The sequence below is a fragment of the Carettochelys insculpta genome, chromosome 26 (genome assembly GCF_033958435.1).
Source record: "Carettochelys insculpta isolate YL-2023 chromosome 26, ASM3395843v1, whole genome shotgun sequence".
Lineage (NCBI taxonomy): Eukaryota > Metazoa > Chordata > Testudines > Carettochelyidae > Carettochelys > Carettochelys insculpta.
Window position 1 is genome coordinate 6,732,822 of NC_134162.1, and position 26,463 is coordinate 6,759,284.

A 26,463-nucleotide genomic window follows, 5' to 3' on the forward strand; every position below is an offset into this window, starting at 1 on the left:
CCCAGGATTCTGCCTCCCTCCCTAGCCCCGTCCTGTCCGTTGACCGCCACGCACTGTCCCAGGTGCAGCAGAGTTTCAGTGGGTGAAGAACTGAAGAGGGAAGGAACGACAGATGTGCAAGGTATCGTGCTGGGGACTGTTGACTTCAGTGGCTGGTGCTGGCACGTGGCACCCCAGAGCAGGGCTTGGGAGGGTTGAGAACACTTGTCTTGTTTAAGAAACAGTGGGGAGCAGCTTGAACGCTGAATTTCCTGCCAGGCGACTTTGGCCTGGTGGCATCTGTTGTGGGTGGATGGGTTTCCTGTGCTTGGTAGCTCACAGTGCAATGAGAAAATTGGTCTCCTTGGAGTGGATCTCTGGGAAAAGGTTCCAGCAGAAGTGGGGTGGGTCTGCCCCAGAAAAGTGCAGCGGAGGTTGAGAAGAGTATTAGGGTTAGAGCTGCCAATGGGATCAGGCAAAGGAGTGCCACCTCTCACCCAGCTGCTCACCCACGTGTGCAGCGCTGCCCCCACAGTGGGCTATAGGTGCCCTCACAACAAAGCAGGGTTCCCCCCCGCCATAAACCATCCACTGAATCTGGGAGGGGTTTGGGGGTGTACGTAGCAAGGAACCATATTAGCTCCCTTCGACACCAGCTTACCTGGACCCTGGGGCTCCCTCCTTGCCCAGTGCTGGCAGCAAGGGTCCATCATACTGGCAGGGGTAGCCGTGTCAGTCTGTATCTGCAAAAACAACATGAAGTCCTGAGGCACCTTGCAGATGAACAGATTTTTTGGAGTGTAAGCTTTCATGGGCTTTGCATAGTGGCAGTGGTTATGAAAGGGTTAAAAGTTAGTTTGGGGGGGGCTGCGGGGGACACGTTCCCAGCTTTGAGTTCCAGCAGGCGCCTGGATTGAAGGAAGATCCCCTGAAAGGGTTAACCCTGGGCAAGGATATTTAAACACCTCCAGCTGAGGTAAGCACCCGGCTTGTTTGTTCAGGTAAATAAGGAAGGAATTAGATATAATGGGCAAAGGAGGCACTTGCTCAACACCACATTCTCCTGCTCAGCGGCAGGGCAGGCCTGGTATGTGCCTAGTGAGATGCCTTTGGCTGTGGGCACTTCCTCCCCACTGAGCTCACACCTGTCCCACGGAGGTCTTTTCTGGTGGCACTTCTCAGAGGGCTGATGCTTCTCCGCACAGCTGGCCTCCTGCAAAGGGTGTCACGCTGAGTTACACTACGGTAGAGCTCTTGTCCCAGCCCGTCTAGCATTCCCCACGAGCCAAGTCCCTGCGTCCCCCTGCCTCTCCATCCCCTCTCCATGCCTGACTGACAAGCGGAAGCGGGGGGAGACCTTTTCTAACAACCTGACTGGATCGATGCTGCAGCTGAGAACCTGCACATCTCAGCACACCTAAGGGGTAAGTCTGGCTACGGCGGCCTCGCTTCGGTGTTCTATCTGACTTGGTGGGGAGGACATCCTGGACCCCAAGATCTAGGTCTTTTCCGATGTGGCTCTGATCGACACCTTGCTGTCCTGCCCTGCGTCAGCTGAGATCAGCTCTGACTGGTTACCTGGTGTTTTCTCCCTCTCATCTTGAAGGACCTGGTGAAGTGCCTGGGAGATTTCCCCTGGGGGCAGCTAATCTCAGAGCTGCTTACTTTGAGGATCTTGAACTTTCCTCTGATGCAGCTGGGACCAGCTGCTCCTCAGGCAAAGGTATTGGTCCAGTAGGTGACTTCTACCATCCAAGGGGGAAAATAGCCAAATGCTCGCATGGGAAGTAGGTGCTCAACTCCTCCTGAAAGTTGAAGGGAGTTGGCAGCTCAGTCTGTTTGGTGCCTTTTGGCAGTCCCCGCTCTAGAGCTTCGAGCAAGGGACTGCGGGTTCGGACTTCTGGATTCTGTACCTAACTGTGTTGCTGGATGACCAGTGACTTAAAAAAAACCAACAAAAAATCCGTGACTCAGTTTACCCAGATCTGAGTTTAGACAAATGGCTTCTGGGAGTGCGCCAGGACTTAAATGACTAAATTTCTGCCTTTGGAGGGTTAATTATTGTCAGCTATCATGGTATATAAATAATGGCAATTGTTTGCTAGATTTCAGTGGCTGGATTAGCTAAGATGGACAGGCGAAGGGCTGGGGAGGAAGCCTGTAAAAGGCCCGTGGCTGCTCTTAAACCCTTTAGCCAGACCAGCCATGTCTCAGGGTTGCCCTTCACATTTTTCAGTGCCAAAGGCAAATTGGCTGTGTGTCTGACTTCTATGGTTATGCTCGGTTAGTGAAACACAAATGACACCTCTGATGCCAAATCCTTTACAATACCAGCTTTCTCATGGGCAGGCATCTCCACAGGGCAAGCGACTTGCAGGGGGGAGGCGAGTGCTGGTATAAAGAGGGGCTCTTCAGGTTTGGCTGGGGAACACCAAGCTCCGCCGCTCCCCTAGGACATGCACACGCAGGATGGCGGTTAATTAAAACCATCAGCTTGCCACCTCTCTGCTGTTCATCTCCCCACGGGCATGGAGAGACAGCAGCTAGAAAGGGCAGCGTGACCCTGGCTGCAGAGAGCTGTGTGAACATCAAAGGCGGCTCCAAACAGGGCCTCCATCACCCAAGAATCTCCACATTGGGCGCAGGTAAATGAGCGAGGATCTGTGTATTTGCTGTGGTGGGAGAGGGAGGGTCTGTGCTCCCTTTTTAACACCCAGCAGTAAGTTGCAGAAAAGTCAACTTGGAAGAGAGCTGCCCAGTAGGAAGGTTGGTCCAGTGAGAAGTGCAAGGACAGAAAAGAGAAGAACAGTCTTTTTTTGGAAATCCTAAAGGCAATGGCACCCATATTCCCTGTCATATTGAACAGACCTGTGCTGTCCTGGTAGTCAGAGATCAAGACAGCCCCTTGACACGAAAGGTTGAATGCAACTGTGACCATTCCTTCAGAAGAGAGAGCAAGGGAGGGACTAGAATGGATTCTATATCCTGAGTCTCCCATCCTCCGTGCTACCCCTGGAGTGGAGGAGACCTAGACGTGACATACAGCTCATCAACTACACTCTACTCCTTTCCGTCAGTATAACCAGCCTGTCTATAGTCCAGGCTCTTCCTGTGCCCAGGAGTGAAAGGGAAAGATCTGGATCACTGACAAGCCTATGAGGCCAAAGTTTTTGAGGGACCCCTGAAGCTTGGTGTGCATGGTTGAAGTCGTACTCACCCTTGTCATTTTCATGCTCGTGGGGAGGTGACCCCATCCGGCCTGTCCACGCTGGCATGGAAAGCCAGACCGACTTGCTGCACGCCCCACCCCAATTCTCAGTTTAGCATGCTCAGAACCCGCCCTTGGATCCAGAGCCAGGGACAGCTCTTACATTAAGATCTTCTTGTGCCCAAGGTTCCCCCTCAAGCAGCTCCAAAGAGAGGGCGTTTGTCCATAGGCGTGTGAGAGACAGACGGATTTTTACAGACCATGCTGAACCTGGCCTGGCCTTAGGGCAAGGGAAGCAAGGCAATTGCTGTGGGCCTTGCACCATCAAAGCCCCACGCTCCAACTGGCCAGGCCCCGCTGTCATCATGTCGCCGTGGGTCCCACAAGGTCTTTGGACAGATCTTGACTGAAGCTTCTGACACCCGGGCCTTTTCACGATGAGCACCCGAAAATGGTGACCACAACCGCACCTTGGCTGTGAGCCTTCTCCTGTGAGGTTGGTTTGCAGTGTCCCCTTCTCCCTTAGCCCTGTCTGGTTACAGAAACACCTTGAATTCACTTTCATCATTAATCTTGTGGCTCCCAATAAAATCCTCTCATTTCCTTCTTGCCACCAGATGTCTGGCTGACAGAGCAAACAGGCTGGTAATCATTTCATACCCAAGCTGCTGGACTTTGGCAGCCTTCTTTTCCAGGTGCGCCCCGTTTACGATCAGATGAAGCTGACTCTGTCCTCAGACGGGTTCCAGTGTTTCTGAGATAACCCGTTGTATTTCGAAAGTGCCTGTCTCCTCCGGATGTCAGGGCCGGCAGTACCCTGCTTGTCCCATAGTCTTGTCAGGGAGGGGTCTGGAGGACACGTGTCCAGCACAAGGTGAGAAGAAAGGAACAGAGACGACCTTGTAGTCAGTTGGTGAGGGGCAGCAGGATACAGCAGGCCTTATTATACTCCTTTAGCAAGGGTGATCAGTTCTTGTTGAGCTTTCCTGACTTTGCCATTTGTGGGAGGTGAAATGCGAAGGGCTCTCTAGAGGATTTTCCCCCTCTGCCTCCTTGGCACCATTATTTGGAAGAGAAGTTTTATGTGGATGAGGGTGGAAGATGGGGGTTTTCTCTTCCCAGGTGGCTGGTGGGACCTGTGTATATAAGTGAAACTATAGAGCAGGAATGGGCCCAAACAAAGACTCCAGTTCAAACAAACCCAGGCATGGTAGGGACATTGAATCCAAACCAAGCTGCTGAACCCAAACTGTGGATCCAAGCCGTGCGTGTCACAGACCTAGCGGACGTATGATAGGTGCTGCACCGGAGGACTCTGCTCATTAGGGGCATTGTAGGGCTGCTTCCTGTGGACCCGCGTGAAGGGTGTCCTGACCTGGTCTGAGGTTGGAGAAAGTCCAGGCTGTCTATTGTTGCTGAAGTTTTGAAGAGCGACAGCTGAGCCAGCCACTGGGTCTCTGGAGAACTTCTACTGAGAGGTCTGGGAGGCCAGGGGAGCACCAAGAGGTAGTTTTACAGGGACGCTTTGGGAAGTGAGTCTGGCGAGAACTCACATGAGGGATGCAACCAGGAGTCTTCCCTGGGGAGCTCATATACAAATCTTTCTAGGCCGAGTTTTGCAGACTCAAGAATTGCATGCAAGTTTGGCAAAAGCTTCTGCCTCTCTTGGTCCTTAGTCAGCCTGAGTCTCTGGGCTCCAGAGAACTTTTATCACTGCTCCCAGGTTAGAGGCTCCTGTTCTATGACCAGCTGGTCCCAACTGGAGATGGACTGAGTGAGAGAAGCAGGCAGAGACAAGCAGTTCAGCCTTTAAGATTGCTGCGGCTGCGACGCTACATCTCTGGAAGCTGCTTGGGTCAGTTACCAATGCAAATTCCCCCCTGTGATATGGGACTCTTGGGATTTTTGCAGCCTCCCAATCTCTTGTGCTCGCAGCATGCTGCTGGCTCAGAGAGCGGGCACTGGCCAACTTGATGCACGGAGAGTCTCAGAATTGGTTCCTGAGATGGGCTTGCCAATGTCATCTTCTGACAACACAGGATGACCCTGGTGGGGTTGGGAGTGGCCAAATCTGAGTGGTGCTGAGACCCTGCACACCTGGTCGTACCACCAGCTGCTTCTCAGCCACATTCTGAATCCGTCCAGGTGGGCTTTGATTCTGTATCGCAGGCAGGGGTAGTGCTCCTGAGGTGGCCTGGACTCAGCCCTGGCAACGATACAATATGGGATTCCGTGAGGGACGGGAAATGCTTTATCTAAGCAAGGAACATCCCTTATAACTTAAGCCTGTTGGTAATCCTGGGTCCCTCTGCCCACCCTCCTGCCAAAAGCTCCTCTCTGCGGACATGGCCTCTATCTCCTTGCTGTCAGGCCCCTCATGAACTCTCACATCCCCACTGGGGCTCGTTCATTTTCAGGGCGCTGGGGCTGAAACCTGCTCCTTCAGCACAGCCTTGAGCTTCAGCAGGCCCCGTTTGGGCTGGGGGTCTGTGATGGGCCCTCTGTTGGCCCAGCCATTGGAAGGGGACATGATGTGTTACCGTAGGGCCGGGTGGTTGCAGCTGGTGGCTGCTGTGCCTCCGAGTCTCTCCCCCCATGCCTGCCGAGCTGGACAGTATATTGGCACAGCAGGGCTGCATTAGTTGGCTTCAGAGCAAAAGGGGATGGGTGGCTTGTTGGACTGAATGCACCAGAAAGGCTGCGAAGTGCTATCGTCCTCTCATACAGCAGGGTGGGCTTTTGAGTGGGCAGGGACCACTGGCTTGTAGCACTGCCTTCAGGTAGGTGGCAGAGAGCTGCACTCCCTCCCTGCCTGGCTCTGCAGAGCAAGCTGGCCACAGGGGGACGTGCACGGTGCAGGATGTACACCCTCCTGGAGAGCTCTAGGCAGCAGAGTGCCTCCCTGAGCCTCAGAGCCACCTACTGTGCTCCCTGATGCAGCCCTGCACTGATGCCAATGAAGGGTCTCTCCTTAATGTACCCCTGGGGGTCCTGGCCCTGCTTCTCCTCTGTCCTCTGGGGACAGCTGGAGAATGGGGCTTAGGATCCCCCTTATTGGCAGGGCTGGTTCCTCACTCTCTACTCCAGCAGGGTCATATATTGGACCTTTAACATCTGGGTACAAGGGAAGCGTATGCCCAGGACCTGACTTCGTCATGTGGCCCTTTCCAGGCAGCGCCAGAAACTTGGCACTAGGGGAGAAAGCTCCAGCTTCCCCATGACCTGTACCATGCAAAGCAGTGCAGCTAATGTCCTTTGCAGCCTGATGCCTTGAGGCAGCCTCTTTATTTAACCAGTCACCTATCACCTGTCTCCCACAGCAAGTTGTTGCTCTGTGTCCCTTGAATCCTCTGAGGGTGAAGTGCTAGGTGTTGTCCAGACCTGCGTCTCCCATGCATGTGAGGGTACAGGCCACTGGGATGGATTTCCATGCCCCAGCTGGCAGGCCTGGTCACTTTGTCCAGCTCTGTTTGGGCACAGAGTGATAAAGAGCTCATCATCTTTTTTCATATACATTTTTTTAAAGGAAGGAGTGTCATCCTCCGCTAAAACCATCAGACCAAGAAGTTGGACTCCTGGGTTGCTGACGCTGGCATGCACTCTTGTGCATGACTTTGGGTGACTCACAGAAATGCTCAGTTTCCCCTTCTGCAAAATGGGCATCGTAACTTTTGCTAGCTGCTTTGAGATGCATAGATGAAGGGTGCCACCAAGTGTCAAATATTGTTTTTAGCCTTTGTGATGTGTTTGAATTGCTTTCCAAAGTCTCATCCTAGTTTTAAAACTTTCCAAAGGAGCAGCCTATCAAAACTCTCGTATCCTGGGGAGACTTCAGACATAGTGCAAAGAGCATCCCTGAAATTCAGAGGTTTTTACCCAAGCTTTGTCTGAACTCAGTGGGTCTGCAAGGTTGGGCTGGAAACACAGGGAAAATGGGCCTCCTTGTGAGATTTCTGGAGACCTCCCCTCTTGGTGAAGCTAAAACTGGAGGGGAAACAGCTTTCCTACCTCATGATTGCTCAGAAGTTCAGCTTTTGTTCCTGTTTGAAGCCCTAAGTACATAGGAATGAGAGAACTGAGGGTGCAGGGAGGGGAGAGAAATGTTTGCTCAAAGGTTCTGACTCAATCTTATTTTGTCCACTTTGGTTTGCCCAGCACTGGAATATACCTAAATCCTCCAAAAGCATTTGAGTCCCACATGGGCTGCTAAAAGGCCTTGGGTTCTTCTCTAGCATGGCCGCTCTCAAAGGCCTCCCCTCTTGTACTGTCTGAGATGTCTGAACCTTCCTGTTACAGGTGGGCCTGAGCCCTGGCATGGGAATGCATCCAGATTTCTGGGCTGCTCTTAGCTTGGAGCCAGCTTCAGTGAAGGTGAGAGAGAGGTCCTAGGGCCGGGGTCAGCAACTCCTGACATGGGTGCCAAGAGTGGCACCCCCATGCAGCTGGGAGCTTGCTCAAAGCCAGGCCGCCTGTGGATTAACAGAAGTCCAGCCAATGTGACAAGCCACCACCTAAAGCTCTGCCTCTTTATTTATGAATGAAGCTGTTGTCAGTAAGACTATTATTGACTTGAAAAAATATCACCGGCACTCGGATGTACATAGAGGTCAAAAGGTCACACTTCGGTCCTCTGCCTCCGAAAGGCTGCTGAGCCCTGGCCAGGGAAAGCCCTAAGACCGTCCAGGTTTCCTGCAATCCCGCACCCCCAGCTTCCTATGCTTCTGCCTACTTGCATGGCATCGCCAGCAGCTGGAAGTGCTTTCAGCACTTGCCTTCACCTAACCTGTTTGGCTGCAGATTTAGTTTTAATTAATGAGCTCATTGTTTCAGGAAGGCTTGGTCTTTGCTTTCCAAGGGCTTAATCCCAACTCTGTTAAAGTCAACAGCAAAGGTCTCATTGACTTACCAAAGGGGGATCATCATCATACAAATAATATCATACAGAGATCTCAAAGATCTTGACCAGAAGAGTCCACACCATTCTCCCAATGTCGCAGATGGAGAAACAGAAGCCCAGGGTGTGAACTGACTTACTCAAGTGGCTCAGTCATCAGCAGAACCCAGTTCTGCTGCATCCCAATCTAGTGTTCTGTCCTCTTGGTCACACCTCCCAGGCAGAGAAAAAGCTGAGCTGGTATGTTGAGACCTTGCATGGAGTTGGACTTGCAGCCCTCGGTCCAGACCCAAATTTCCCCCAAAAGATTATTGGAGCAGAATTTTGGCCTTATCTCCGAGAGCTGATGCTCCCCAAAGTGACCAGCAAAAAGCTGGGGAACAATTTGGCACAAGCTGTGTCCTGAACCAAAGTGTACGTCCCCCTGCCTCCGGAGAGGTCCCATTTGCTGTTTGAGTGGGAGAAGTGAGTGAGAGGGAAATATTCATTCCTTGTTAGTTTCCAGACAGCTGAACAAGAAGCGGCACCTAGGTGGTGTTCAAACCATCCTTACTCCTATACAGAATACACAGTGATGCTGGGCCTCTGAAAATCTGGGTCACCACTGGGTCTTAATGTCCACCTCTCTGCTTCCTCTGGAGAGGATCTAGTTAAGGTAACAGTGAGAGAGCTACCCAGACCTATTAGCAGAAGACAGAAGCTGGGAAAGAGCCAATCAGCCATTTCACAGGTATTTGCCAGCCCAGTGTATAGGCTGACAAGTTTCGGAGGTGGCCCTGTTGGCCTGTTTCAGCCAAAACCAGGAGTCTGGTGGCACCTTTAAAGATTAATGATTTTATTCTGGTTTAAGCTTTTGTGAGTTGCAATTCAGTTGCAGCTCATGAAAGCTGAAGCCAATGAAATCGTTAAAGTGCCACTGGATTCCTTGTTGTTTTAGGGAAATCTGGACAGTTTCTGAATTGACTGTGTTAGTTTGACAGGTGCCTTAGTTTAAAATTGGCTTTAAAACTAGTTCATTGCTGTGTTGCTGAAGACTGTAAAATCACATCTATAAAAATCATCACCCCTCTCTCAGACTGTCACCAGGGACAGAGACATCAGTTACCAGTACTGCATAGGGCTCCATAAATTCTAAGGGTGTCCCAGCTCTTGTCTGGGACCCTTCAAAGCAGCCATGCTTGTGTGGCTCTGATTGATATGTTCATGGATGTATGACATGTCGGGTTGCAGGGTCTCCTCTAGCTGGGCTTTGCTTAGTAGGGGGCTGCACCTGGGTACTTCTCAGCAAGCTCAAGGGCCTTAGCAAAGATCTTTGAACTGCAGGCGTGAGGCTGGCGTTCATATCCTCCAAACTGGATGAGTGTCACCTGCTTTGGGCTCTTTTCATTGGCAAACATTTTGCCTGGCATGAGGCCCTGGCTTAGGTTTCTGTGCAGGACCATCCTTCCTCCTGGACTAGTGGAGCTCAGTTTGGCATCTAGTATCTCAGTGCCCTGACATTTTCGGTGGTGCCTCATCAACTGGAGTATCCCACCACTGCTTCTCTCTCTAGAGCGCTACCCATTAATTCTTTCACACGGTGAGCTCCTTCACTGGAAGGTGCTATTGAAGGATAAAAGGTCCCACCACATCCCGAAGTCCTTATTCAGTCAAAACTCCCAGTGACATCAAGGAGATGGGGGAAATCTGTCTCAGTTTTGCAACAGCTCTTCTCTCTTGGCTGAGACCTTCAACTCCCTGCAGAGGGATAGACGGGGTGTTGGAAGTAGAGGTGGGCATGGCTTACGGTAAGAGGGATGCTTATTGAAAGAGGGTTCTAATGATTCCCACCCCGCCCTCCAGTGGCTTGGGGGAAAAAGGGGACCATGTTTTAAGCTTCATGCAGTTGCAATGTGGGATATTTCTTGGTTTTCAGAGGAACAAGTCACGTTGGAGTTAAGGGGAGTTACCTGGGTGTATCATAGGAGAATGCGTGTACCAGTACTCGCCTGCATGTGGCCAGGCTGATGTCCTCAGAAGGATCAATGGCTCGCAGGTTTTTCCTTGAACCCCTTTCAAAATCTGTTTCACACCGGAAGGCCCCTTCTTTCCCATCAGTTCAGCTCTTGGGGTGCATTCAGTGCCAGTGTCGATGACTTCAGCGATCAACAGACTTTGCCATGTTATTCTGTTAGCCCTGCCTCTCTGGCACAGCTAAGCCATGAGCAGACTGGAATCAACTCCCCATGCATCTTCATCAGCCCTGTCTGCAAAGTTTCAATATCAGAGTTCACTGATGCACCTGTGCACCCCTGGTGAAGCTTGGCACTGATTGCAGGCAAAGCCAAATTTGACCTGCGGACTCTTGATTCCTGATAGAGATGCATGCTCATAGAACTATGTTGGTTTCTATTACCTGGAGATCTGGCTTGGCACCTTCTTATTTGTAAACTGAGGCCAATTGATCTGGAGCTGCTGAGAAGCAACTCGGGGGCTTTTTGATACAATTTTACAATGGCTTTTTTCTTAGTCACCCTCCCTCCCCGGTAGAGTCAGCTGAGACGGGACATAAATGTCTCCAAATAATAAAGGAAGGTAATGCTAAAGAGACAGGAGAATTGTTCAGGGTGGTAAAAAAAAAGGTAATTAAATGCAACTGAGGCTATGCCTGCCTTGGAAACGTGACAGCCGCACATTCCGGGTTTTCGTGCACTTCAAGCTTTGTCCAACAGAGAAATCAAAAATGGTCAGGGGTGTATGTTCTCTAAACTGAGTGCTTGGGATGCCATCCAGCTCATTAGCAGAGTCCCCAGAGCCAGCCGCATGTGTTTCTATTGGTGGTGCACATGTACACGTGCCTTGGTACACACTGCAAAATTTATTTTGCCCATGGATGGGGAAATTAAAGGGACCAACAGCTCACGCTCGCAGGCCTTGTGGGATTCTGGTAGCTTGGTGACTCTTATTTGTTTTTAAAGGTTGTAAGAATTAGTTCCTTAATTGTTTGCTTTATCACTTGGATTCTTGAGTCAGCAGAGGCAGATCTCTGCTCTCAACCCTGTGAGTGAAGACAAGGGACTGTGAGGGAAAGGGGGGGTAAAGGAGGAGGAGGAAAAGGGGAAGGAAATAGAATAGAGAGAGTTAAAACAGAAGTATTTGAGCGCTAAGTACCAGTGCGTGCTGACTGGGTCATGGTGACCTCTGTAATTAATGTGCTGGAACCATTTGGTCAAAGGAATGATCCCAGCTGACACTCATTTAAACATTTTTTTTATTACAGCTGCCTGATGCACCGAGCCCCTGATGTTCATTTGTTATCGCAGGGCTTGTCAGCTTGGCAGATTACTGCCTTGCACAACGGGGTCTGACTCTGCACTCAGATCCCCATGTGGTGCGCGTAGGTAGCAGGCCAGTTGGCCAGAGGGGTTCCCTGAAACCAGATCTACCAGCTTGCCAGTTTGCACTTGATTCATCCTGTGTCCTGGCCCAGCTCAGGAGGCAAACCCCACTCCCTAGCAAGGGTTCTCATTGTCTTAGTGTAAGTATAACCAGCAGTGTCACTCTGGTAGCATCAGTAGCAGCTGCGGAGTCAAGATTACAAGGTCTTGGTTCCTGCTCTGACAGCCAAACCATGCCTCTGTAATCACAGCTGTACACCTGTTTTAGCTCCATGAGCTCGCTGTGCTGGGAGGCGCTCAGCTAGGGGACTGCGGGGGGTGGTTCTGAGTGGATTCTGGCCTTTCCAAGTGTGTTAGACACAACACCAGAATTTACCTTGGCGGTGCTGTGGCCTTTCTTGTGAGGGGGGCGGGCATGACTGGTCTGGGCACTGGTTGAAAGCTCTCTCCAAGGTGCTGGGGCAGAGCACAAGGATCCACAGGCGTTGTGCGATTAACAGATGTTTGCTTGTGCTCTGAGCTCGAATGCTGTCTCTGCAGCTGCTTGGCTGGGAGAAATTAGTGGGGTGGAGGAAAAAAAAAATAGCAGCAGAGCTAACATCTAGGGTTAAATGGGGTTTGAGGCCTTCCAGGCTAAAGCGATGTGTGAGGAGAAAGGGATAATGCAGGTGAGGGAGGGGGAAAGAGAGAAAGTAAATGCAAAAGAAAAAAAGGGGCATGAGAACGGCCTCATGAGTAAGACCTAAGATTCATCCAGCCCAATCTCCTGGCTTATGGTAGTGGCCAGTGCCAGGTGCCCCAGAGGGGGTGGACAAAACGGGGAACCATCCAGTGATCCCTCCCCTGTCGCCAATGCCTTGCGGCTGGCAAAGGGCTGGAAGGAATGTGAGAGGAAAGGAAAGCGCACACATGGGGAGAAGAGAGCAAGGCCCAAAACTCAAAATCCTGGGCTCCATGCACGGGCCAGTGCTTCACCTGGCATAACGTGATGTAGCTTTTAGACTACGCGTGCACTGTCTGGGAGTCTTGCTCATTGACACACCAGCGAGGGCCCTTCCACCTTCGGTCCATACAGGTGACCTGCTGGAAGACCCTGCTCGGCCGGGCCGGCCCTGGTGCAACAGCCTGGCTTTGGAAGCCAGGCTGGGGTTTGACCTCTTGGGCGGGTGCTGGTTGGGAGCGGACGTGAGAGAGGAAAGTTGTGCTTTCCAGGCAGTGGGTCTCTCCTTCGATTGTTGTCTTCTCTCTCTTGCTTAGAGCAACTTCTGAGAGTAAATACTTCCCCACCTAGCCCATAAAGGCCTCCCCGGCAGCCTCCTGTGTGCCAAAGCCCGAGAAAATCAAACAAAAGTCCCCACCCTTGGAGTACAGCACATTTTGTCAGATGATTACTCACTCTTTTCTCTCCCGCAGCCCAGAGGTTCTGCTCCTGGCCAGTCTGTTTCCCAGGGGCTCTGTCCTAGATTTTCCCAGCCTGGGTGGGGTGGGGTGGAAAGGAAAGAGAGGGCAGGGCTCATGAGTTTAGAGGTTTTGCTACTTTTCTTTGTGCTCTGTCTCCAAACTTGGCAACGCCCTGTAGGCTCTGGAGCCTGCACTCTGCACCAGCGGTGCTGGCTTCGCACCAGTCTGTTGGTCGGTCTGATGTGCTGCCGTGAGCTTGACTTACTGGGTAGTAACCAGTGTACATTTCCACAGTAGCGCTTGCATCAGAGATGTGCCGAGGGCTTTAGGTGGGGCACACCCCACCTCTCTCACAAACACAAATGTAGGTACCGAGCACACCCTGCAATTCCTAGCGCTTTGCTGGGACCTGTTGGCCAGCTCCTCTGCTGGTGTTAATTAACATCATTCCATTGACTTCAGGGCAGCTACCCCAGTTGATGCCAGCTGAGGATCCGGCCCCTGAGACTTGGGGGCAATAGATAAACCTACACTGTGGGGTAAAAAAGGGAGATGTGGCTGAGCTACCACACACTGGTGTCCACACTGCTGCAGGCTGTAAGCAGGATAGCCAGAGCAGAGGGATAGACTTGGCCCCAGCTGAGGCAAGTCATGCTTGCAAGAGGTCTGGAGCAGCTGCTGCATATGGAGGGACTTTGTTGCAGGCTCCAGCCACTGGTTTGCTTAGGGCCTGAAGGGAGTTTGGACCAGAGGGTTGGAATGAGGGAGGGAAGGGTAGCGATCCTGGGGACAAACAGGTGTGTGGGGGCTGGTGTGCCATGTTCTATAGTGCACTCTTGGGTTTCCTTAGCCCTCTGCTTGACCGTGCTGGGACCTCATTGCACGTCCACAGACCCCCGCACCCTGTCAGGTTTGCAAAGGGCTTTCTTCAAGTGAGGACCTTGCCAGCTGTTACCAGCTTTGCTTTTGTGCGGGGAGCAGCGTGGGGCTGGATTTAGGGCTGATCTCCTGAAGTCTTCATCTAATCCGGAGCAAATAAACCAGAGGTTTGGAAGCGTACAGCATCTCTCAGGGAAACAGGTGGCCTCCGGGGAGGTGTGTCCCGCTCCCCACAGTGGGAGTCTTTCCAGTTCCGGCCTCTGGAAGGGCCAATGTTTGCTCGATGGCAGGGAGCATAGCATTTGCTGTGCAGAGGATCAGCCTCCTGATCAGAAAGGCCAAGCTTGCTGCAGGGGAGTTCAGAAGTTTATCTAAAAGTTTCCTGTCTCAGCAAAATTCCCCTCTTAAGGGCAGCCTATTATATGTGTACTCCTCAGGGCATCGTTCACTGCAGTGTGTGGGTCCAGATCACTACCTGGTATAAATCAGTGTAGCTCCATTGCCGTCCATGAGCTCTGGTGACCGAAACTAACTGGGCAATCTGAGTGCGTATATGACTGCATTGTGCAAATATGTTTGGGGGTGGGTGGGGTATATCTGTCTATGTGCTCTAGGGAATTACCCTGGCCCCTCTTATTGTCATATCTGTGCCCAGTGTTCCCTGTAAACTGAGTGCCTGGATGGCCATCCAGGAGTGACTCAGGTGCTGCCCAGCTGATTAGAAGAGCACCCACAGTTGGCAATGTGTGCGTCTCCTAGCGGTGCACGTGCCATTATGGCTTGATGCACATAACATTTATTTTGGGGAGCCCTGCCTGAGTCCCTGTCAAACCTCTAGGTGTTCCTGTGGCATGCACAAGGGGAGGAGCTCACTGTGTACAATCAGCTTCTTCCTGCTTGCTCATTGGTTCAGCGCTGAGCCAGCACCACTCACCCCATGTGCAGAAGGAACTGCTAGTGGAGGGAAGGGCAAAGAGAACCTTGATGGCAGCTGTTGTTGAGTGCAGTGCTGGTGGTTGTCCTGTTGCTCATGACGGCTCGGGTTGCATACACTTAAGTCGTCCTGTAGCTGGGATGTCTTGTGAGCAGTGGGATCCATGCGCTAGCTTGTTATTGTAGGGCTTTGTGCTGTGAAAAAGCCCTTTGTGAAATGTGGCCCTTTTGGGATGCTGATACCAAAAAGGTACACCAGGATGGCACAGTGGTCAGTGCTTAGGGTTTGGAGTCAGGGCCTCCTGTGGTCTAACCCCAAATCTGCCACTACTTTTGTATGACCTTGGGCAAGTCAGTTAACCAGCCTCAGTTTCCCTCTATTGACCGCAAGAGGCCAGGACTTGAGTTCAATGGTGATATGGTGACTTACAGTACTAGAGGGCCTGGCCCAAGGTTAATAGAATTTCTTTCCCAGGGATAAGTGGAAAATCTTTGTGAAGTATGCTGGACATGCAAGGCCATGGGGGAGTGGGAATTGTTGCTGCTGTTAAAATCGTTGCAGGCTTTGTTCCAGGCTTTGTTTGAAGGATGAGTTTAAATGTAGCAATGTAAATCTTCCAGTTGTTGCCTTCCCCCCCACCCCTTCCACTGGCAAATCTGTGGTTAATGGGAATCTAGCTTGAGGCTAATAGTGACATTTAATTATCTCTTATTTACCATGGGCAGCAAACAAAGGATGAGCCCATTCATTGGAACCAACCTTCAAGACGCAGCAGAATGGAAATGAAATTTTCTTGGCACATTGAAAAAAGTACCAAGATAGTAACACGCAGTACAGAACACTTGGGTAAATAACATCTCCGCCACACAAAGGGTACATTTCTTTGGCTAGAGTGCCATGAGCAAACTTGAGATTTGCGGTTGCCTCGTGCTCCCTTTGGTGGGAAGAACCCAATGAAGAACTTTCATTGGTTTTTTTTTTTCTCTTAATGCTGCTTATTTTAAAAATATCCACTGGGAAATGTCCCACTGAAATGTGCTCATCTATCAATGTTTCCAGTCTGCTGTCGTACGCTGGTTTGTTTATTGCAGAATGATTTGTGCTGCACGGGAGCCACTTGTTTTTTGTAGGGTTTCTTTTGAGCCATGGCTTACAAACACACATGCAGGCTGGTCACCAGCACGGGCCGCTACTACTGTTTGTTATTTGTATTACAGGAGTGACCATCATCGCCCCTGTGTGCTTGGTGCTGTAGAAACACAAAACAAAAGGATGGTCCCCTCCCCACAGAGCTTACAGTTGGTGATCTGTATGCACTGGTTTGTTTTTGTAGGGTCGCTCATGTGTTGAGCTGGAAGGGTTGGTTTATTGTAGAATCGTGGAATACTGGAACCAAAAGGGACCTCAGGAGGTCAAGTCCAGTCCCCTGCAATCATGGCGGGACCAAACACGATAAGAATCATCTCTGACGCGTGTTTGTCTAACATTAAGTATTTCCATTGATGGAGATTCTACAACCTCCCTAGGCAATTTAGTCCAGTGTTTAACCACCCCGGCAGTTAGGAAGTTTTTCCTAAGGTCTGATCTAAACCTTCTGTGCTGCAATTTAACCCTGTTGCTCCTTGTCCTATCCTCAGAGGTTAAGAAGGATAATTTTTCTCCCTCTGTCTTGTAATACCCTTTTAGGTACTCAAAAGCTGTTACCATGGCCCCTGTCTGTCTTCTTTTTGTCCAAACTAAATACACCTAACCCTTTTAGTGACAGAGAGAGAACCGTGTTAGTCTGTATTCTATCAAAACAAACCAGATGTCCTGTAGCGCTGTAAAGACTAACCAAATAATTTATTAGGTGATGAGCTTTCATGGGACAGGCCCACTTCTTCTTCTTCTTGATCTGAAGAAGTGGGGGTCTCCCACAAAAGCTCATCACCTAATAAATTATTTTGTTAGTCTTTAAAGTGCTACTGGACTGCTTTTTTGTTCAAACCCTCTTAATTGTCCCTCATAGGTCATGTTTTCTCGACCGTTTTAATTACTCTTCTCTGACCACCTCCAATTTCTCCTCTTCTTTCCTGAAATGTGGTGCCCAGAACTGGACACAAGACTCCAGCTGAAGCCTCACCTGCACAGAGTAGAGCAGCAGAATTACTTTTCGCATCTTGCTGATGACGCTCCTGTTACGGTAGGGCTGATTGGATATGCCTGGCTGTGTACGCTGCTTGGTGATTGTAGGGACTTGAGCTAGCACTGGGTTGCTATATGTGGAGAAAGAGTATCAGATCATTTGTTGGAGGTTTAGTTTGTGGAAAATCCCCATACAAAGAAAGGCACGGGCCATGCAAACCGCTCCACAATAGTCCCCGACGGTGCCCTTTTAATAGCACACTCATGTCAGAGGGCTCTTTTCTTTAAAGCCTCAGGACTCATCTCAGGGAACTGTGAAGCTTTCTGTTTGGATGGAGACATTACCCAAGGTTGCCATGGAAATTCAGCTGGCTCATCCTCTTCTCTGTGGCATCCACGGCTCCCTGCGTCCAGGAGACAGATGGAAAAGGGCTTTAAAAACGTGCTCTGGAAAGAAAAGCACCGGTGAAAAAGTTCACGCAGACAGAGTTTGAAGGGGTTCGTGGTGAGGCAGTGTCAGCTGCTGTATACCCTGTCAATTGAGTTATAGATTCCAAGGCCAGGAGGGACCATCTAGTTTGATTTTCTGGAGAGCACAGGCCACAGAGCTGCCTGAAGACAATTCCCAGAGGAGATCTGTTTAGCATCTTCATTTGACAATGGTAGGGGTGATGGAGAATCCATCACAAGCCTTGGTAAACTGTTCCAGAGGTTAATTACCCTCCCCTAATAGAGACAGTAAGAGTGATTGTAAAGTCAGAGAGTAACTTCATAGAAGGGACACGAGCAGTGGCTTGCCCTGCCTTATAACGGGGGCTCACTCTAATCTCCAGCTGCTCCCTGAAGGGTTTGGATACCAGCTCATCCCTGCAGGGTCTGTGACACCAGAGAGACCAGTGCCTCATCCATACAGGATCTGAAATATCACTGGTGCCAGTGGATTTTGGATCAAACCCCAAATGACTGGAGGTCTCGTGGAGGTGGGGTTGTGATAGGGTGAGCTGCCCATGGGTGCCATAGAAGTGGCTACGTCTGGGCCTAGATCTTGTTACAGAGCCACACAGGGAGAAGGTTGCGCTTCAGACATGGCTCTCTGACCCTGGCTACAATAGGGGCCGGGTTTGCAGAAGGGTTTAGGCACCTAACAAAGCAGCAAGGCACCTAGTGCAAAGAATCAAAGCAGACTATAGGGCTAACTCCCAGTGATGTCAATGGGATTTCTATGCCTAACCTGCTTAAGTGCTTTTATAGGAATCTCCCTGGGTGCTATCTGCATTGTTAGGTACCTAAACCCCTGCATAAATCTGGCCCTCGGTGAAAAGACATTGCAGCAAGCCTGGATTTGGAGCAATGCCTTGACTCCGCTTGGCAGCCATGCAAGGGCTGTTAGGGGGCTCTGAGGTGTAGCCACGTCAACAGAGAACACATTGTTTCTCGGTGTCCAGCGTCCCAGTGATGGCTTCTTGGCTTAGTGTCCTTATGCCCTGTGCGGACTAGTGACGTGAAGCCCATTTAAGGGGCTGCTTCATTGGTGATGTTTGAATCGTTGACAATTGTTATTGGTTTGTATTATCGCGGCGCCTTTTGAGGCCCAATCCTAGATTGGAACTGTTTACTAGGAGCTGTACAAACAGAACGTACATAGGACAGGGGGTCCCTGCCCCACTCGGATGGGCCTTGTCTCTGTTATCTTAACTGAAAGGAACTTGGAGGCCTAGTAGGGAGGGTGAATGTTTTACAGTCCAACCAGAGAGGCTGGCCTTCGTCTAACCCTGCCACAAGCTGCATCTCTCCTGCCCTGCATTGCCCAGTGATGGGTCACGGAGGTGAGCCCCAGCATGCAGGCTCCTGGCAAAGATACACTCCCTGTCCGAGTCAGGGTGCTCTGAAACCTGATGTCCAAGGCACAGCAAGTTTCTGGTCCCCGCCAGAGGCTGACAGCTTCATTGTTCCAAATGGGCTGCAGCCCATGTTCCCTACTGCACCTTCCCACCTGTGCCCAAAGTTGGGAGGGGGCGCATTTTTCTCCTTACCCCCACTGGAAAGTTCCCGTGCTGAGCAGGGGTGACTCTCCCTCGCCTTTGGTTATGGAATCACGGAACACTAGAATGGAAAGGGACCTCGAGAGGTCATCAAGTCCAGTCCCCTGCCTTCTTGTCAGGGCCAAGCACCTTCTAGACCATCCCTGATAGATGTCTACCCAACCGCTCTTAACTGTCTTCAGTGATAGAGATTCCACACTCTCCCCAGGCAATTTATTCCAGTGTTTAACTAACTAGGAAGTTTTTCTTAATGTCCAACCTAAACCTCCCTTGCTGCAGTTTAAGCAGAGGACAGTGGTTGTTCCAGGCAGATCAGCTTTCCCCTACTCTTCCCCCGACCCACCAACTCCCCAATTTGCCTAATGACCCAGAAGCAAAGGAGTCTACCGGGCCCGCGAATCGCTATTTAACCTGTTTTCATGCAGGGGTCTCTTCGGGCGTCGAGTGGCTCTTTGGAGGCTTCTTTGCTGCTAACAAGCTTAGCTTTGGCCCATTGTGCCTGAGCACTGGGCAGAAAGACAGAGCTGGTGCTCAGCCCCCAGCCCTTTCTGACGAGGCCTTGTTGGTTTGTTTCTCTCTCCGCCCCTCTGCAGACTTGGAGACGCACCCGGGCAGAGTGATGGGCAGTGCAGGCCAGGGGCTGACTGCTCTGCCTCTCAGCCGCATCGGCCCCCAGGACGGCCTGCTGCTGACCAGCCTGGAGAAGCCGCCCCTGGTGCAAGACCCTGATACGCAGAGCTGGAGCTCCCTTGACAGCCCCAGTCCCCCTGCCACACCTGAGCAGCCCCTGCCTGCTTTCTACCTCCACTACTTCGACATGCTGTACTCCGAGGATGCCAGCTGGGTGCCCAAGGGCCTGGGGGAGGTGCCTCAGGGCAGCGGCCAAGGGAGCAGGGGCGAAGGGCAGAAGGAGCCAGAGCAGTGCCCCATCATCGACAGCCAGGGCTTGGGGCTCAGCCCCGACATGGACTACCAGGACGGCCTCCACTTGGAGGAGCACTCGCTGGAGCAGGTGCAGAGCATGGTGGTGGGCGAAGTGCTCAAGGACATCGAGACTGCTTGTAAGCTCCTCAACATTGCGGCAGGTGGGTGCTCCCTTGTGTCTCTCTGCTTTTGCTTGGTAGGGGGAGGGGAGTGCTCGGGGCCGGGATGTGGGGAGCCCAGAGGCTCGGGAGGCTCCAGACATGGCTGTGGAGCTTGTCGCCTCCTCTGGTGGGTGTGGATTTGGCTCAGCAGCTGGCAAAAGGCTTCGGTGGCTCTTGGCCCAGGATGCCCGTGGAGGGGCTGTAGAGGTCCCAGCCCTCCATAGTTCCTAGAGACCAGCAGGGTGTGCTGGGTAAGCCGGTAGCACGGCTGCGCCCAGAAGCCTTGGGAGGCAGTGGGAGTTTTTCTGGTCTCCTCCATGAGTTTTGAGTCAGGCCCTAATTGTCCCCCTTGTCGGCTCTCTCAGCAAAGAGGCCCAACCCTGACTGGGCCAGGGGGGCTGTGTCCTGCCTTATCCCTCGCAGGCATTCCTACGGGGCAGGGATGAGCCCCGTTTCCAGGGGCTGCGAATGTCGAAGGACCCCCAACGCTAATGTTCTCTCTAATTTTTTCCATTCGTGGGTGGAATAAATATTTTTATATGCACCAAGGCCTGTGCAGCTGTGCATCACCACAGAAACGCATGCTGCTGCTGCCTGCTGGGGCTGCTCAGCTCATCAGCTGGGCAGCATTTGGATCCCTCCTTTGGTGTGCAGAGCACAGGACTAAGTCTCAGGAGACACTGCCCTGCTGGGTGGATGCAGACAAGGGGCTCTCACTTTCTGTGTGGCTGTTACTCTTCTCACCCTTCATTTGCCTGGTAAATTTTTGGGGCAGGGAACCACATCTCCCTCTAATTTTTCCCTTCCATGGGTGGAATAAATTTTGTAATGTGCACCAAGGCCTGTGAGGAGGTGCACCGCCAATAGAAACACACGCTGCCCACTGCGGGTGCTCTGCTCATCAGCTGGGCAGTGTCTGAATATCTGCCCCAGTGCTCAGCTTTCAGGCGACCCTGCTCCCCACCCCACGGGCCTCCATGGACCTCCCTGGCACCACACACAACCAGACAGAAACAGCCCCGCAGGTTTGGCTTATTCTCTGCAGACCCTTTGCTTCAACAGAAACATAAATGATTTGAGCGCTCGGCTGGGTTGTGACGGCTTGAGCGGGGGTGGGCAGCTGGAGCCCAGCAGGGCCCAAACATTTTCAAACGGGTGGGAGCTGGGGATGGCAGAGTCTACCACCTGACCAACCCCTGAAACTTAGGTTATTCTAGCTCCATCACTTGGGGCTGTGAAAAATTTCACACCCTGAGCACAGTAGTTAGGTTGACTTATCGCCCGGTGGCTAACAACTTTTTCCCCATCTCCCATGCCGATGAGTGTGTAAAAGGTGTCACTGGGTTGCCAGGGGAATCTCTCCCTAGTGGAGAAAAGTCTCTGAAGTCCTTGTGTTAAGCATGTGGATAGGGAAGGGAGCAGCTGGGTGTGGTTTTTTTTTTCTTTTTTTCCTGGTTGATTTCTTACTCAGGGAAAGCTAGTGGTGAACTGTTCAGTGTCTAACCGTTGTCCTCTGGGGTGATACTTCTGGGGTGGGTGGCGGAGAGCGAGGGGGCAGACCCTGCTGTTTGTGGAGGTCAATGGTAAAAGTGCCAGTGATGCCAGCAGGACTGGGCTGCAGGGGTGTGACAGTACAACCTGTACCGCGGCCGGGGGAGGGAGGGAAAAAGTCACGTCAGGCAATAGCGCTGTGGTGGGAGGGGAGCAACTCCACTCGCTGATGTTGCACTGTGGTTCACATCTCTCTCTCGAATCACCTGGTGCCCGTGTTTAAATGCAATGGCATGAGAGAGCTGAGCAAGGGCCTGTGAGTTAGAAGCAGCCTGCAGCAGGGTTGCAGACATCTGGACCCAGTCGTGACGGGACTGAGTATGACCCAGAAGGAGCACTCTGATCTGCAAAGGAGCCTGCGCCAGCTCCTGTCTGAGCCAGTGGTCATTTCCTCCCTGAATTCAGGAGGAGCAGGGCTCAACTGTGGCTGCCTAGCTCCAGTGGGGCAAAATGCATGGTGCACGTCCTCTCCCAAGAGCCAAACCCAGCGGCGAGGTAGGGATCCTGCAAACGGTACCTCATTGTCCCAGTTTTGGAGCAGACAGCCGTGGGGTTGGAGATTGAGGTTCTGCAGGAGAAATGGCTGGAGCCTGAAACCAGCTGTATGGTGAAAACCTTGCTAGTGTTTTAACCCCTGCCTTGTGCTGATTGTAGAGGACTCTGCAAGGGGCCCTGGTGCAGGGAGCAATGGAGACAGAGTCTACAGAGGTCATGTACAGCCAGGGGGCCATGTCTGACTGGTGTCACTAGGATGTGTTGCTTTGATATGACCAGCTGCTCAATGGCATTATGTGAATTTGTACCCTTTGAGAATCCCCCTCAGGAAGTTGAGGGAGAGCAGTGCCTAAAATAATTCACCTGACTTCCAGCTCAAAGGCTGGGGCAAGGCTCCGAACCCCCAGGGCTTTGACGCTCAGAACCCCTGCAGAGCTCTGGCCTCTCTCTCAGCAATTCAATCATTTTGTATTCCTTGAAGTCTCCTAAGCAAGCGTGCAACAACTGCACTGAGGTGTGAATAACACCGGACTGGATCTTCCACCGATGCAACTGGCATAACTCTTCGTACGTGCAAGCACAGCCCTGTGCTGGTTGCTACCAGCTGCAGCCTTGCATCTTGCAGCATCAGCCAGGCTGATTTGCCGATGATGCGTGCATGATGCGGCAGGCACCTGCTGGGTGGCCTTTAGCCAGATGCTCTTCCAGTGGGCGCAGCTCATACGTGAACAGTGGTGATGGGGAGCAAAGCAATTTGACATGCAGAGGGCAAGGATATCCCTTTGGGAGAACTAGCCATTGGGACAGGTCATGCTGCTCTTGCTTCTGTAACCCACACACTTATGGGGCAGTCAACCCCACCCCTGTCATGGCACCTACATCACTTACAAGTAGAAAGAATGAATCTCCTCTACAGTGCTAGCTGCATTTTAGCTCAAACGGCTCATGCACTAAGCTCCAGAGGTCCCTGGTTCAAGTCCGCCTGTGGGCAGTTACACTTCCACCTTGGGAGTGCAGGCAGGCTTGTTCTCTGAAGTGGATTGTTCATTTGATGGTTTTGTTCCAAGGAGACTGGCTCCTTCCCTACCTGCACTGGGAAGACTTCGCTGTGCTGTAGGGGGATGCCCCTTTTGATGCCCTCATCCTTGAACCTGTGGGAGGGTTTTTTGAGATCTGTTGATGGAGGTTGAATTCTCTCTCAGTAGAAGCAGGGACTTTCTGCAAGTGGGATCTTTCCCCAGCTGAAGGAGAGACCTGGTTCCCAGGGGGATGGTGGAAAAGGGGAGGCGGGAGAGGGACAAAGATTTTGTGTTTCCAGAAGATTGAAATAGGACCAGTGGTTTCCTCCCTGCGGCATGGAACAGGGGAGCTGGAAGGGCGTGCTGCTTTCCCAAGTCGAATAGCATCCCTCTCCCTTTAGCACAGGAGACACTGTTACTGGAATGCTTGCAGAGTGTTCTCTGGAGGGGAGCTGTCCCCTGGCTCCGCTCACCAGGCCTTGGGGGGTATTGGCTGTGTCTCCTCTGCAGACCCAGCAGAGTGGAGTCCGGGAAACGTCCAGAAGTGGATTTTATGGACAGAGCACCAGTACCGCCTGCCCCAGATTGGGAAATCTTTCCAGGATCTGTCTGGGAAGGACCTGTGCGCCATGTCGGAGGAGCAGTTCCGTCAGCGCTCTCTGGTGTGTGGGGACGTGCTGCACGCCCACCTGGACATCTGGAAATCGGGTACGGAGCTGGAGGAGGTGGGCTTAGCAGGGCAAAGTGTCCTTGATGAAAAAGCATGAGGGCTGATGCCCAGTTAGATGGGCCCCGTTCACCATTCCTTCTGGCTTTGGGCTCTTTTTCCTGTTAGCCGGGGACCTTGTTTGTGTGCTCGGCAGCTGATGGAGTCTGCTCCCCTGGTGCGACGTTGACACTACCTGTGCTTCCCTTCCAGCTGCCTGGATGAAGGAGAAGGCTGCCCCTGGAGAAGTGCGGTACTGTGGTGAGTTTCCACTTGGGCTGAGGATGGGAAGCGAGTCAATGTATTTATTCTTGTTAATTGACTAATACTGTCACCCTCAAGAGGCCCAGCCATGAACTAGAACCTTGTTGTGCTTGGTACTGATCAAAGGCAGAGGAAAAAGCTGGTCCCTATCCCAAAGAACTGACAGGCTCAATCTTGACCGTGTTGCTGTTGTCCTCAGGTACCAGGTGGGGAACACACAGGCTAGGTGACTTGCCCTGAGTCAGTCAGGGAGTCTGTGGTGTAGTAGAAAACTGAGCCTGGCACCCCCAAGTCGCAGACTATTGCCCTGCCAATTTCTTCCTCTCATCAGATGGCAGCAACTTTTGGCCAGTGATGACCTGGGTCAAAAGCTGAAGAAGAAAGACTCCCTCCATTCCCAGTCCCCACAGCCATTGGCTGCTCTGCGGGTAGGGACAGGTTAACAGCTGGCATGTGGTTGCTTCCTGCTGCAGGCAATGATGAGAGCTGGACTGATGGTGAGGTGGACTCCTCCTGCTCAGGCCAGCCCATCCACCTGTGGCAGTTCCTCAAAGAGCTTTTGCTGAAGCCCTATCACTACGGACGGTTCATTCGCTGGCTCAACAAGGAGAAAGGTGCGGGGGGGCCATTGACTTCTCCTGGGAAACTCCAAGCTGCTCTTTTTATCTACAGCATTATGCACCCTGTTCCCCAATGCAGGGCAGACCTCCTAGCACAAGTATCACCCATCATGGTGATCTCTGGGCCGGATTCTGTTGTCATTAGACATCAAGCCCCAGGACCAGATTATCTGACTTGCCCTTCTCTTTGCAGCCAAACAAACCAAGTCCAGTTGCACTGACTTTACGTTGGTGTGAGTGAGATCAGAATCAGGCCCTACGCCTAGGCATGGCCCTGTCCGGATGTGTAAGGTACTCACTGCCGTAAACACAAATCTGAGTCTCCCGTTATCCTCCCCCGAACTCCGTCCCTCTGTGGGAGCCAACCCTCCCGGTGCTGTGCTCCAGACTCCTTCTGGTGAAACTGGGCTCCTGATTCTAGTAGTGCCTAGATCAAAGCCAGGCTCGTGAGTCAATGCTGAATGTCTTCACAGCTGTTCTTACAGCGAACCCCAGGAGCCTGAGTTTGCCGAGCTTGGTTTGGAGGCTTGCTGTCTGTGCAGATGTAGCCCCAGGTTCTCGGCAGTATTCCCTTTAAGCTGGGTGCTAGGGTGGCTGCCCAGCAGAGATTCAGGTGCCACTCGGCTGATGAGCACAGCGCCCACGTCTGGCAGCCTCTATTTCTGTTGGTGGTGCACACCCACATATGCCTTGGTGCACATAACAAAATTTATTCCACCCATGGATGGAAAAAATTAAAGGGAGCCCTGATTGCCTGCCTCAAAGATTTACGAGGCAGATGAAGGGTAACTGCCAAGTGGAGAGTGGGAGTCCTTTGTCCTCACCCACCCAGCAGGGTAATGTCTCCTGAGTCCTAGTCCTGTGCTCTGCCCACTAGACTACGCTGCCTCTCCATTGCTCTCATTCCTCAACACCCAGCCTATATTATTGCCTCCTTTTTCTCTGCATGTTTCTCTCTCAGGCATATTTAAGATCGAGGACTCTGCCCAGGTGGCTCGTCTATGGGGAATCCGGAAGAACCGGCCGGCCATGAACTATGACAAGCTGAGCCGCTCCATCCGGCAGTATTACAAGAAAGGGATCATCCGCAAACCTGACATCTCCCAGCGCCTGGTCTACCAGTTCGTACACCCCGTCTGAGAAGGGGGCAGGAGCAGGGGAACGGCCTGACCTGCTGGTGGGATTGGGGGGTTCCCTGTAACCAAAGCCCCTCTCACCCCCAACCAAAACTCTATCCCCCTTTGATAATAAAGATGAAGTCTCGGGTTGTGCAGGAGGCTGGGAAATGCATACAAACCTGCTGGATGAACTGCAGAGCTTCCTACCTCCCCCAGGCTGCACAGCGCATGCTCTGGGGAAGAAACGCTGCCGAGGAATGGACTGCCTGGGAAATAGTGTGTACACATTTGATTCTGGGGCCAATGAGTTGGTGTCGAAAGCCCCCTTCTCCCTCTGAAGTGGCAGTGTGAGGGGACCATTTGAGGGGGGAATGCAAACTGGGGGAGGGCTCAGGGGATCCTGCTGGGAAAGGATGTCCAACCAGCGAAGTTATGTCTGACTGTTGTGGATGAGGTTAATTTCCCCACTCCCCCAGATTTTCAGGTGCAAGAGGAACTGCTAATCAGATGCCACTTCGCTGGGGTTCGTGGCGTGTGGGCAGATAGAGGTTGGAGAAGCCACAGATCCCCTGCTGTGGGAACATAGGTGGCGTCAGAGATGTCATCAAACCACTGGTTCCTACTTTTCACCATGGCCGGCCACACCTGCTTCAGTGAATGGTGCCAGTCACCCTGCAGTGGTGGGTAACTTGCTCCCAGAGGAAACTTCTCTCTGAAGTCGATCAGTGGGAGACTGGCGGGTGCCCTGAAGGTTAGTGAGAGACATC

At 52.1% G+C, this 26,463-nt stretch overlaps 1 protein-coding gene across 2 annotated transcripts; it reads left to right on the top strand.

The window, feature by feature from the left end:
- Positions 1–25,875, top strand: SPDEF (SAM pointed domain containing ETS transcription factor). 2 transcript variants are annotated; one of them, XM_074977673.1, is made up of 6 exons: positions 1–121; positions 19,432–19,923; positions 23,499–23,696; positions 23,908–23,955; positions 24,432–24,572; positions 25,540–25,875. In XM_074977673.1, exons 2-6 carry the CDS (start codon positions 19,458–19,460, stop codon positions 25,716–25,718), a joined length of 1,032 nt encoding a protein of 343 aa, XP_074833774.1. In that variant the 5' UTR covers positions 1–121; positions 19,432–19,457; the 3' UTR covers positions 25,719–25,875. The 2 variants fall into 2 exon arrangements, with proteins under 2 accessions (XP_074833774.1, XP_074833773.1); XM_074977672.1 differs by lacking the exons at positions 1–121; positions 24,432–24,572 and having other exon boundaries at positions 19,451–19,923.
- Positions 25,876–26,463: the final 588 nt, after the last annotated feature.

What these genes read in the sequence shown, in the direction of transcription:
- SPDEF (XM_074977673.1), top strand. Translation starts at nt 19,458, where the DNA reads ATGGGCAGTGCAGGCCAGGGGCTGACTGCTCTGCCTCTCAGCCGCATC. An exon ending in GCTCCTCAACATTGCGGCAG is followed by an intron (nt 19,924 to 23,498) that starts GTGGGTGCTCCC and finishes TCTCCTCTGCAG; the next exon opens with ACCCAGCAGAGTGGAGTCCG. An exon ending in CCTGGACATCTGGAAATCGG is followed by an intron (nt 23,697 to 23,907) that starts GTACGGAGCTGG and finishes CTTCCCTTCCAG; the next exon opens with CTGCCTGGATGAAGGAGAAG.